General features: G+C 39.3%; 1 protein-coding gene across 2 annotated transcripts in view; it reads right to left on the bottom strand.

The window, feature by feature from the left end:
* The window catches only part of LOC134664999 (CD63 antigen-like), a 31,056-nt gene extending 28,943 nt beyond the window's left edge, over positions 1–2,113 (bottom strand). Inside the window, exon 1 of one of the 2 annotated variants that reach the window (XM_063521761.1) lies at positions 1,944–2,113. In XM_063521761.1, the coding sequence (XP_063377831.1) occupies positions 1,944–2,003 (60 nt within the window). In that variant the 5' untranslated portion in view covers positions 2,004–2,113. The remainder of the gene's footprint in view (positions 1–1,943) is intronic. The other variant, XM_063521762.1, reaches the window with a different exon arrangement.
* Positions 2,114–12,487: the final 10,374 nt, after the last annotated feature.

Below are 12,487 nucleotides of genomic sequence, written 5' to 3' on the forward strand. Positions count from 1 at the left end.
CTTGCGTACATATTATAATAGGTCTTTCGGTATTCTTATATGTGTTATGTGCAGTGTGCACCCAGCAACAAAAGCAGCAGCATATCGTACCGCTCCTTGTAATGAGCCTTAATTCTTATTGCATACATGCATACGCATGCATACATGATGCCATCCGGATTTTCATGGAAATGTTGGTTCTTGCCTAAAACCAAAAACTGCTCGTAAGCAATGTGATTTTCGCAAATGTAGCAGTAGAAACAGGAAAATATGATGTCAAGTATATCTCATTACCTTTGTACTAAATCAGCCTTTTATCGAGCTATTAATTGATTTACCCCTTAAAGTTTTGCTTGAAGTTCACGTACTGTTATAAATTTATACATATTACGTTGAAAATTGCATTAATACTCGTGAAAAATCTGCGTATTTGTTGTGTTTACAAGTTGACAGAAATGTCACGTTGGAAACGCACGTATTTTTCGATAACATCTGTCACGTTTACTCGCGTAAAGTATTTACGCAGAATAATTCTGGCTCAGTTTTCATTATATAATTAGAAAGAGAGCGTTTTAGGTGTGAAGTTAGGCAAGTATGGAAAACTCGCGTAAAAACGTCTATAACTCATGGTACCAATTGAAATTTTTAGTTCTTTAGGTGACCGGTAGAGGCTCTGTACAATTACTCCATACATTTTCCTTAACTTTCTCACTATCGACTGTCATTCACGGAACTTGACGGAACTCATAGTAGAGCTACTACTGCCAAAAAATGTTAATTTGATTAGGGTGAGAGGTGTGTCGTACAATAACAGTGACAGGTTAATTAATGTCGTGAAGTTTCAAATAGATGCGCTATTATGTCACTTAGGGATATTTTCATAGTACTTAACCTAAATTCAAGGCAAATACATGAAAAATAATTAGCTCATGCGTAATTATCTTTTTGCAGCGGTAAAAAAAAATAATATTCATATTACGAACATAATAATAAGATTGGTTTCTTAGCTAAAGTGGACCTAGTAACTAACAACGTTGAGATTCAAGGTCAGATCCATTGTGTTCTTGAGACCAAAAAAGAGCGCCAGGTGCAAAAAGTTTCGTTCCGCGGATATTATTCATTTTAAACTTGTAGCAGTTACGTTGTATCTCAGAATGGAATATTTTATTATTTTGGCTTAAGTTTACTGTTTTGTTACCTACATATTCATCATATTCCTAAAAATCTGAATTATGTTTATTTAAGGAAGAGTTCTACGCGTTAAATTATTACCAATTCATCTTATTTTACTAGTGAGCTACGCTCATTGGGGCATTTACCTTACTTGAAAATATCACTTTGAAACAAAGTTGTTTTATATTTTTAATAACAATTGAGTTAAATTCAATGAAAAACTACTACTTTTACTATTTTGGTATTGGTGCACTTGTATTGGTAGTTATGTACTTAGGAATCTTGAACTGGGCGTATCATAGGCGTATCCAGTTTTCAAATGTAACCGTAAGCACAATTAAAACAATAATATTCACTTTTTTGGTGACTACATTTTTTTTTTGTAAATAAGTATTAGTAATTGTGATGTTTTGAGATAATATGTACCTACCTACAGATTATTTAAGTGCCTATTTTTATGTCTTACTACCCACGCTAATGCGAATAGTTGGGTAATAAAAAACAACTAAATGAAAATAATGAAGTACCTGAGATGACCATAAATTAAATTGAGGGTTTGTAACATTGTTGCTAAAAACAAAAAACTCGTTTACGATTTTTCTGTAGCATCCTTTTGTTTCAACGTTTTGTTATCTCTCGGACAATCCGAATCCGAGCGAGCGTTGCGTTCAAATTGTAAACCTGACGCAACCTCGGATAAACCTCCGGACCTTAATGGCTCCACAGGTATGGCCACGTCACAGGGCTGTTGGTTGACCACGGACCGGAACCAAAAACCGGTTCTCACTCACCGCGAATAGCAAGTTGAAGAAGAACAGCACATATTTCACAAAACTCGTACCACAACCCATGTTGGACACTGTTTTGATTATCACAAAACTTCACACACTCGCGGTTGTTTACTTGGTGCGCTGACGGGACGCAGCCTACTCGGGTTGGCGTCGGAGACTCTGTGAGGATCGCGATGGCCGCCGCTCGCCCCCTGCCCCCTCACCCCGCCCCGCGCGCTCGCAGGTACACGCTATTCATCGTCGAACATGTTCGTCGACAAAAAGCCCCTGGGCTTGCATTATCTCATCTCGCGTGCGATGCAATCTACAACTTCTATTACCAGATGCCACACTATTATGCAAGAACTTTTTGTTCAAAGCTAAGATAAGGTTCGCCTCAAATGTTAAGTCCATTATGAAATGAGGACCTACTTAAAGCAATAACCAGTTTTAGAAGACCGATTCGAGAAATCTAAACAAAAATTGCTGCGGTCTGACAGATGAACAGCGCCGAAGTGATCTCATAACTCCCATAAGTGTTCCATGAACCAAGTTCGGTACAGAATGAACAGTTAAGTACTATATAATACTAATAAACATTCTGGTGCTCGACGCGGTCCCAGTACCTACAAGTCATCTTGAAACTTAAGTCATTGTCAATAGAGGTGACAGCAAGGTGTCATCTATTGGGCATTAGCATGTCGAGCACTAGTACGTTCACCTTAATGTAAGTACCTACCACACGCAAGCGCAAACAAAATATGTGACGTCCCACGGCTTAAGGTACCTTAGGGCGCGTTGCGCTTACGCTATTATTAACGCCGATTCAATATTATTGCGGTGCTATGCGACGTAAGCGCCAGCCGCCATAAGGTACCTTTTGCCGTGGAACGTCACATATGCCAGAAGACAGAAGACTAATCGCCATTCTGTTACCTATAAGTTCTTCTTTAGCCCTCATGCAATTGAATAAATCGACCGAACATGCTCGACAATGAATGGCCGGTTATGATGCTTTGCTTTCTTGTTATGATCAGATGCTCGGAATGCTGAATATTTTCAAAGGATAACTTCTCCAAGCTCTCTCACTCGATTATAACCCCAAGCGATTTCGACGTTTCTATAAATAAAGTTGACATTCCAGTGCAGACATGGTTGTGATAAGAGTTTGCTGAAGTTAGTCATGCCCCCTTGGTTACTTGGGGAGGAAAGCCAGACAGGATCACGGTAAATACTTTTAGTCCGAGTGAATAGGATATATTGTAGATAGATACTCGTATATGAATGAAGTTTGTTGGTTAGTTGGCAGGGTGTGAGATAAACTTATCGACACAATGCAGCGACATCAATTTAATTCTTTTCACAAAATGCGGCATGAGTGGTTTTCGCAATAGTTTAGAGGGTTATGAACTGCAAAAATTACTTTGCACTGATCCGATTATTAACACTATCAAGTTCATCTCAAGGCAATTCTAGCGGCAACAGTGAAAAATATGGACCCGATTATTGGGTATTTTACCCTATAAATCACAAATCCTCTGATATTGACAGCATGTAAAATGGTACTTACATGAAGTTTGATCTCAAACATATAACATAAACTCTGTTGCAGTTCATGGCATGACAGGTACCTACTAGAAGCAGCACTACTTACTATTTATATTTAGGGGCCGTCCATTAATTACGTGAGGGGTTTTAGAGGATTTTTTGACACTTACTCTCTTTTTTGACGCTTAATCCATTGGACCGGTTAAGATGAAGATGAAATTTGGTTAGGAAAGGGCAGGATAGTATTTATTACAGGTGAAAAGGCGGGTGGAATTTACTATGGAAGACTTGTTACTAAAGAAATTAATAAGCAATAAAACAAAGCTGCCGACCCGGTTATCATGTGTCTTCAATTATAATTCTGGCCGCCATTTTGTTTTTTGAGCTAGGCGCGAGTGGCGCGACTCGCATAATAATGTCGCGGTCTAGACGAATTAAAGCACACCTCGTTACTCAAATTGTCCGCTTGACAGCTTCCAATTTGGTTTAATAATTATTTAGGCTGGCTGAAAATAAAATACTTCTAGTCAGCATAGAACTCTGCATGGGTCACCAATGTCACCATACTCCCCATGGAACCAAGTCATTACCTTGATTTAACCGTAACTAATATAGTTAGGTACCTACATTAATGTGTGCTATTAATGGAATCCAGGATATTGTGTTACTTAGGTGCAGTTTGCAGTCGTATCTCAAACTTACAATTGTATTGAGCCAATCCCGTAAAATATCATAGAACGAATCATTTTTATTGATTCAGACATCGTAAATTTTATATCAATTATGGTGATGCGGAGTGGTGTTAACGGAATTGATATAGATAAATCATTAGGGTTGAAATTGTTTATTACCAAAATTCCGTTAACACCACTCCGCTGCACCGAAAATGCTATAAAATTTACGATGTCTGATAAAAAAGTAGGTAGGTACCTACTGAGAAACTTTGGGTAAATTATCGTAACATCATGCACCTTTGTTGTATTGTACTTGTATTACATATATTACTTGTATTACCTTAATTGCCTATATAAGCCTTATTGAGCTTACTGTGGGACTAGGTCGATCTGTGTAAAACTGTCCTATAATAATGATTTATTTATTTCTACAGTAATACCATAAATCACAGTTCATTCGCGGACAAACAGCATTCTCAATTTTTAGCTTTCGATCGGCAAAAAGTGGTCGCAACCAACGACCTTACTTGGCTCGAAAAGCGACCAGAGAAAGTTAAACTCGCTGGGCCAATGCCGTGGCCCTTGCTCAGTGCCATGGCTTTACAACAATCGGAACTTGAAAGTTATAAAACACAACGTGACAACGTTTCGTTTGTGTGACTATTGGAGTACCGTAAAATCAGGTAACTTTAGTCCACAACTTACTGAATAGAATCAGGCGTTACTTTGCGGAAACCCATTTTTTTTTTTTTTATTATGAATGGGCTTACTCATGGCCACAGACTAGCCGAGGCGTAGACGTGGCCTACGATGGAGCGAGCTCGCCCAAAAGGTGCCTGTTCACTCTTGATTTGAAGGTTGCCGGGTTATAAGAACACGGAAATATAGACGCCGGCAGGGAATTCCATTCCTTGGCAGTGCGCATAAGGAAAGTAGAAGCAAAGCGCTTCGTGCGAATTGGTGGAATATCTACCATGTAAGGATGGAAACCGGCCGTGCGTCTAAAAGTCCGATGGTAGAATGGGGACGGTGGAATAAGCTCGTGTAACTCTTGGGCACACTCCCCGAAGTGCAGCCTGTAGAATACCGACAGGCTGGCGACTTTCCGCCGATGGGCCAAAGACTGAAGCTTAGCCGTTAGCTTCTTGTCGCCAATCATCCTCCTGGCTCTGCGCTCCACTGAGTCCAAAGCGGCGAGTTGGTATTTAGCTGAGCCATCCCACAGGTGGCTGCAATACTCCATACACGACCGGACTTGAGCTTTGTAAAGTGTTAGAAGCTGTCCAGGTGTGAAGTATCGCTTCACCTTATTTAGGATGCCCAGCTTTCTGGCCGCAGTTTGTGCTTTAGACTCAATGAAGCTGCCGAAGCTGAGGACTGAACTCAGCTCCATGCCGAGGAGTTCCAGGCTGTCGGCAATAGGTACAGATGCACCCCGGAAAGAAGGAGTCAGGTCGAATGAACTCCGTTTTGCGGAAAATAGACACGTCTGCGTTTTGGAGGCATTGAACGTGACCAGATTGTCATCACCCCACTGGGAAACGAGACTAAGGGTCAAGTTCATTCGCTCAACCATGGCCTCTCTCTGTGAACGTATATCCTCCCTGCTGTCCCCTGCACTAGCCAAATATCTCTCAACAACCGTACTGTCATCTGCATAACCTACAATGCTGGGTTGCAGCATGTCGTTAATGTGGAGCAGGAAAAGGGTTGCGGAGAGAACAGACCCCTGAGGAACACCGGCGTCAATGGCCATGAGGTCCGAAGAGCAGCCATCAATAACTACTCTGATCGACCGTTCACTCAAGAAATCACCATATTAATTAAAACCAAGATATTACTTTGCTAATCCGCGCAAAAGATAGGTAACGTGCTAGTCAATCAGTGCTAACCCGTTATACTTACTTCAACCCGCCAACAACTCCTCAGACCGTCAACAACTCCTGAGGATGCCTCGTAGAGAGGCGAAACAGGTGTCGACTGTCGAGTATTATTCTTTTGGTGGTGGTTTGTTATATGTATTTATTTGCGGTGGGAGGTTGGGAACATTAATTGCATGTAAAAAATACGCAAGTAAGTATAACGGGTTAGCACTGATTGACTAGCACGTTATCTTTTGCGCGGATTAGCAAAGTAATATCTTGGTTTTTTAATCCACAACTTATAATTATGGTCCAAATGGTCCAAATTCAAGTTCCAGTAAAATATGTATGTCAACTGTAAAAATATGAGTGTAGCCAACTTATTCAAAAATATGTCCCATAGTTCTTAATTCGCTGATATAAGAGCAATGTGACATATTTTACAACAATGGGCTCCAAAATAAATATAATGAGTATTACAAATCACAAAGGCTCGTTAAGAATCAACGTTAAAAACTAGACCATAGTTGTACTTAAGAACTATAGTTACCTGATTTTACGGTAGTAAGTTTCAATTACGGTATTTAGCTTACGAATTATTTAGATATGGTACCTTATGCCGTGGAACGTCACATATCTTTACTGTTTCGTATCTAGTGAATCTCTAATTTAATTCCCGAAACGCGCCGGAAATTGTGAAATAGATGTGCAATAAAATATCGGAAGTCGATAATTCTGGTCTCTGCCTATTACTAACCTAATCGTACTTATTTACCATACCATACCATACTGGTTTAAAATGAGTAAAATGACTTTTTGAGCGATGCTCTGCAAAAGCATTAAATGTGTTTAATGGTTTTGCAGAGCTAGTATGGTTGGTACGCTTACACAACTCATACAAAAAAGGTAGTGCAAACCTATTCGAGAAAGTGGTAAGTAAACAGCCGAAGGCGACGGACGTGGTTACTGTGTTCCTATCGCTTACCAAGCGTTTGAATCATATACCAGTTTAGACCGACCGCTTAAATGAGTCCTCGCCTGCGCGGTGCGAGGGCGACGGGGTAGGACGAAAGACGACTAAGGGTGGCGGGGAAGCTGCGGGCGGCAGGCGTACGGCGTCGGCGATCGGTCTTCTGCATTTACTTTCCTCTTCAACAATACGTACTTTTGTAGTAGAGCCGTAGGAGTGTGCCATCTAAGATACGAGTATTATTGTTCGAGACTGTGCAACCCCGTAATTTCCGCGTATACCTCTCTTCTTTATCGGTCCCTCATTACCGAGGATCGTGACCACTTAGTTATGCAGTTCCTGTGATTTGTCTTGGTCTCGGTCGCCCGTAGACCTCACCGCTTGATGGAGTTTGCTGGAGGTGACCTTCTTAACTTGGTCAGACCTTTTAGCGGGTGGGATGTCTATACTTTGGGTCTTTCGCCTTTGACTTTTCCTACCGCGGTCACTTTCTTAGCTATCAGCGAGAGTCTAGCTGGTTTACTAAGAACCACCCCATGTTAGCGTCTCCCGAGCGACGGACTAGTGTCAACTCTATGGCTGCTGTTCGACGCAACGTTAGCGCAACTGCCCAGTGACGCCATTTTCCATAGCGCAGACTACACGCCGACTCCCAAAAGACGCTAGTGTGGGGTGGCCCTAACTGCAACTAAGATCTTACGTGTAGGTACTTGTAATCTGAGGCAAACGCTCTCCTTCGCCCGGCTAGAAGCGGAATAACAGTGGTACCCGACCACTTTCCAATCGAAGGCCTATGGTAAATATTTATAGTGCGTAGGTGAGACAATGCTGAGTTTGGGCGATCAGACGCGAAGGAAACATACTAGAACTGTGCTTGATGTAAAGTGACTTCCGATTAAGTAACTGTGAATACATTATCTTCGTTGTACACCCGTAGAATTTATATTAAGTTAGGTAGGTTTCATCGCCGGAATAAGAAACAACGATTTTCTCAAATAAACGCCGAAATGGTTAAATATTATATAACCGGTTTTTGAGAATTATGGGGCCATATTCCAGAAGACACATTTGACGTATCATGAGGATATCCAGTTGATACGGATAAATCGTCACTTGTGGAATTGCGTACAATCGCCACCTGTCAGTGAACTCTATCCACACTAGAGGTGGGGCGTTATACTGAAATAGTTTTTGGGACAGGGTTTTCTTAATGTACGACTTTTTGTTTGTCGAGTATTTAAAAGCACGTACTTTAATTTTCGAAATATTACAAATATGAAGTTGCCAACACCTCGTACCTCCATTTTTACCTTTACTTTAAGTAAAATATTTTTTTGTTAAATGACAGTCGTCTGGGTGTCTGTTGGATCAAAAAATAATGGAAATAATTTTTACATTGTTAATATGTCATTTGATTAATGGCCTTGACTCAAAACGTCACGATACGTCAGATCCCTACTACTGAAAAGTCGATATTTGCATAAATAACCCTTATTTGTAAGACGCTTAAGTACGGAAAACACGTAAATTGCCTATTTGGGGTGGTACACGTAAAACTGGTATTTTCATAGAAACGTACTTTTGGTACGCATTTTGCTAACGTGTCCCAGCTCAAGTTAGGATCGCAAGTTGTTGCATTTGACAACGTGCGATCGTAACTGTCAAATGAACATGCGATACAATCAACTGTGGATTTGATGTGGATTTGAAATGTCAGATTTGCACATGTCGAATAAGGCCCATGGTCTAATAGGAATAAAAACAATCTCATTCAAAATTAGAAGTAAACACAAGGTATGTTAAGTAACACATAAGGTCGTCAAATTTCATCCAACGATCATAATTTTTTTGATTGATTTTACCATAAGAGGACTTAATCATTTATTAAAGCGTGCTAACATAGTACCTATAGCTAAAAGTACAGAGTAACCCAATTCAAAGAACACGAAACGTGCCTAAATCCTAATTAACAAACTGGACAACATTTTGTGCAGCATAGGTACTTACCTACGTCCTCAGCATCAGTACACTGAGAGAAAAATCATCACCAGGAATTAAAAAACAGTTCTGTACTGGGGGAAAAAATGAAGTTTTAGTAATAATTATGGACGATTCACTATTTCTGTAAAGTTTATTTATTTCTACAAACAGCTCAGTAATCCCAAATATAATTTCAACAAACAGATAATAGAAATTGCAAGAACTAATAGAAATTGCAAAAGTCAATTTGTTCCTATTAGTTAGCTCTCCTTGTCCCCGGATTAAGTTTATTTTTGTAATTCTAAGTGTGTTTTTGTTGTACTTTTCTCTCAGTGTACAAACACAAAGTAGCTATCAAAACACTTAGCAGTGTAGCCAGTGTATTTTGTCTGTTATTGGCAAACAGAGGCTATAACATTTTGCATATACGTTTATCACTATTATATAACATAAGTATATATGTAGCTAACAGCGGTGTTATATCATCGTCAGCATCCTTTTTGGGCGACGCGTGGGTCGCCAGCGTGACATTCATTGGATTTTTACGAATGTTACATAGGTACCTACTTTAGATATAGGTACCTTTATGTGTTTGTATTGTAGGTAATAAATTTGTTTTACTGTGTACAAATTATTGTGTCGATTATGTTGTTGTTATTCAGAGTGTAGATTAAATTGGCTACACTGAAAACATATTTAAAATAACTATTGCATTGAAAATTTAAAAACCCCTACGGACAAAAATGGATTACATCGTTTTGGAAAACAGCTGATACTCTTCAAACTGCTGCTTTCATCAAACATAGCTGAGACCCACCGCAATAAAACTAGCTTTCACGTAAAAAAACCGCATCGAAATCGGTCCATCCGTTTGACAGCTACGATGCCACAGACAGACCGACAGACATTGGGTTCAAACATACCAAACCCCGCTTTTTGCGTCGGGGTTAAAAAGCATACAAAAATTGTACCTGATACTAAAGGGTCTTCGTGTAAACCTCACTGCGCATTTGAATGAATGAATGAATGAATGAATGAAAACATTTATTTTCAGGCAACTATTGGCCCATAGATAAATACCTTAAAACTAGCATACATATTATTACAAAATATATCTTAAAACTAAAAACACAATTATGGTTGCGATGCAGTTCGCAACCCAAAAGTGTCAGGTAGACGGCCGCGGAACCGCCGGAACTTGACACCCTTCGGCCAAAACTCCTCCTTGGTGAAGGTCGCTAGATGTTCAGTCGGAACGCTCAGCACAAAAGAATTAAAATTCACACTGTGTCGAGATTCCGACTTCACGACCCTCACCATTCCTATTTCATTTCATTTGACCTCTCCATTCCTATTTCACTTTATTGTATCGATCAGTGAAAGATAAGGTTTGCAATTTGGATTAAACTAGTAGGATTCGTCCGGAATCCGGACATGGATCTACAGATCTCCCGTATAATTTAGATCCAGGATGATAAGGGATACAAACCTCGCGACGGCGGAGCGGGAGCGTGCATTTCACGGTTGTTACAGCTTACAGCATTGGTGATCCAGTATTTTCTACTTGTATTCAATGATCCAGTTCTCTGGTCGTTAGTCTTCAATATAACCTAGATTAGGCTGAATTTTAGATTAGATAGTTGGCTAGATTTAGTTGCAACTGGTACGGATAGCCTTGGTACCTATAAGTGGTTAATGCCATATGCTCCGAATATGCTAAACTATACTAAATGAACAAGTTGTGATAACTGATAAAGTACAACTATCTATCTATCTATACCTAACTATAATTAATATGATTATATACCTAGATTTTATTATTTTATTTTCATTTAATTTTTAAACCGATAAGATGTCATACTAAAGAATCCGGAATCGAACCGGCGTCTTTAGCTTACGTGGCTTGGTATCTGGTTGCTGCTGCTGTTAGGACTGATGAACCCCTGGAACCTGGCTCCCGCGGGCCGGACGCTTTGGGTGTCGGCGGGCCGGATTGGAACGCGTCGCGGGCCCGCGGGTCGGGGTTTGGAGAGACCAGTGGCCCATTTTATAAAGCTACAAGTTACAATTTACAAGCGGAAGTCTCTTTCTAACCCTATGTTTTAGAACGAGACTTCCGCTTGTAAATTGTAACTTGTAGCTTTATAAAATGGGCCACTGCTTTATACTGTAACTGCATATTAATATTATTAATGCAGCAATTGAATAGTGATATTACTAATCAATCAAAATTGTGTAAAGTACAGCTTCCTCAAAAACAGTTAACCAATGTAAGCAAATTAATTTCATTGCAATGTCGGACGCATTGCATTGTATGATTTGTATGTCGGTTGCAAAACGTAAAAGAAGTCAAGGCTTTGAGCAGTAATTTACTTACATAGTAAGTGTAGGTCCAGCTAGAGTTTCCCGGCGAGAATGAAATTGGAAATTAAGTAGATAGGAATAAAACCAAAATAAGGAAACCAAGGATATAACACTTTAAACTCTCGCGTTTTGTACACATATTCCACACCAAACACACACACACCACACACCACAGCTGGTGCAACTCAGCTGAAACGTCGGAATTAAAGGTAAAAACAATGAAATTATATCGCGGTAGACCCGTTTGTGTAATTGAATAACCAAGGATATGTATTAAACTCTAACAAAATTTTGGTGGTAAATGGTAACTACCTACTGGGAAAACTTTTACCAGTGGTAACTACTGGGAAAAATAATTCCCGGTTTGGTGGTAACTACTGGGATTTTTTTACCCAGTATTAGTTACCAGTAGGTAAACGGTGGGAAAAATTCCCAGTAAGTAGTTATCACGGCAACAACGGAAATAACCCGTTTTTTTCTGTCACTGCATTATAAAATAAAATAACGAATTAATTGTGATATTCGAGCTGCGATAGGTATGTAAATCAAAATAAATTATTTGTGGAACCAGGAAATTCATGATTTAGTTATCATACACAATTAGTAGGTATAAGAATAATGTTTATCAGTAGGTATAAATTAAAACAATTAACTTCATATAACTATGTATTTTAATTCCGAGTACAAAATAATACCTAAACGGTACTAATACTATTTAAATGTCTTAATTGTAGGTAAAATTAAAATATAAAATTAACAGAAAATTAACAATCACACAACCCACACATCACTATAATTACTTACTAACTAGGTATATCTATAGACGCTTTATTATACTGTGTCTATAGTTAGCACTACAGCACAGTATAATAAAGAGTACTAGCGTAACTACAGGCCGGCAGGCCGCACGCGAGCTCCTAGCATTTTCGAGCAGAAGAACCTACAAGCTGGGGCCTATTGCATAAAATACAAGCTAATACTATTAGTGATTGATGTAAAATCACTAATCGTACATATTCGCTTGAATTTAGTATGCAATAGGCCCCTGGTAGCGCGGAAAGGGGGACAATGAGTAGGTATAATATAATATAATTGCTAAAAACTCGTGTGCAGACTGTATACTTAACTACAGAAAACAAAATTAAATACAATCAACAATTTTTATCA

Source organism: Cydia fagiglandana, chromosome 6, assembly GCF_963556715.1.
Source record: "Cydia fagiglandana chromosome 6, ilCydFagi1.1, whole genome shotgun sequence".
NCBI classification, from domain to species: Eukaryota; Metazoa; Arthropoda; class Insecta; order Lepidoptera; family Tortricidae; genus Cydia; species Cydia fagiglandana.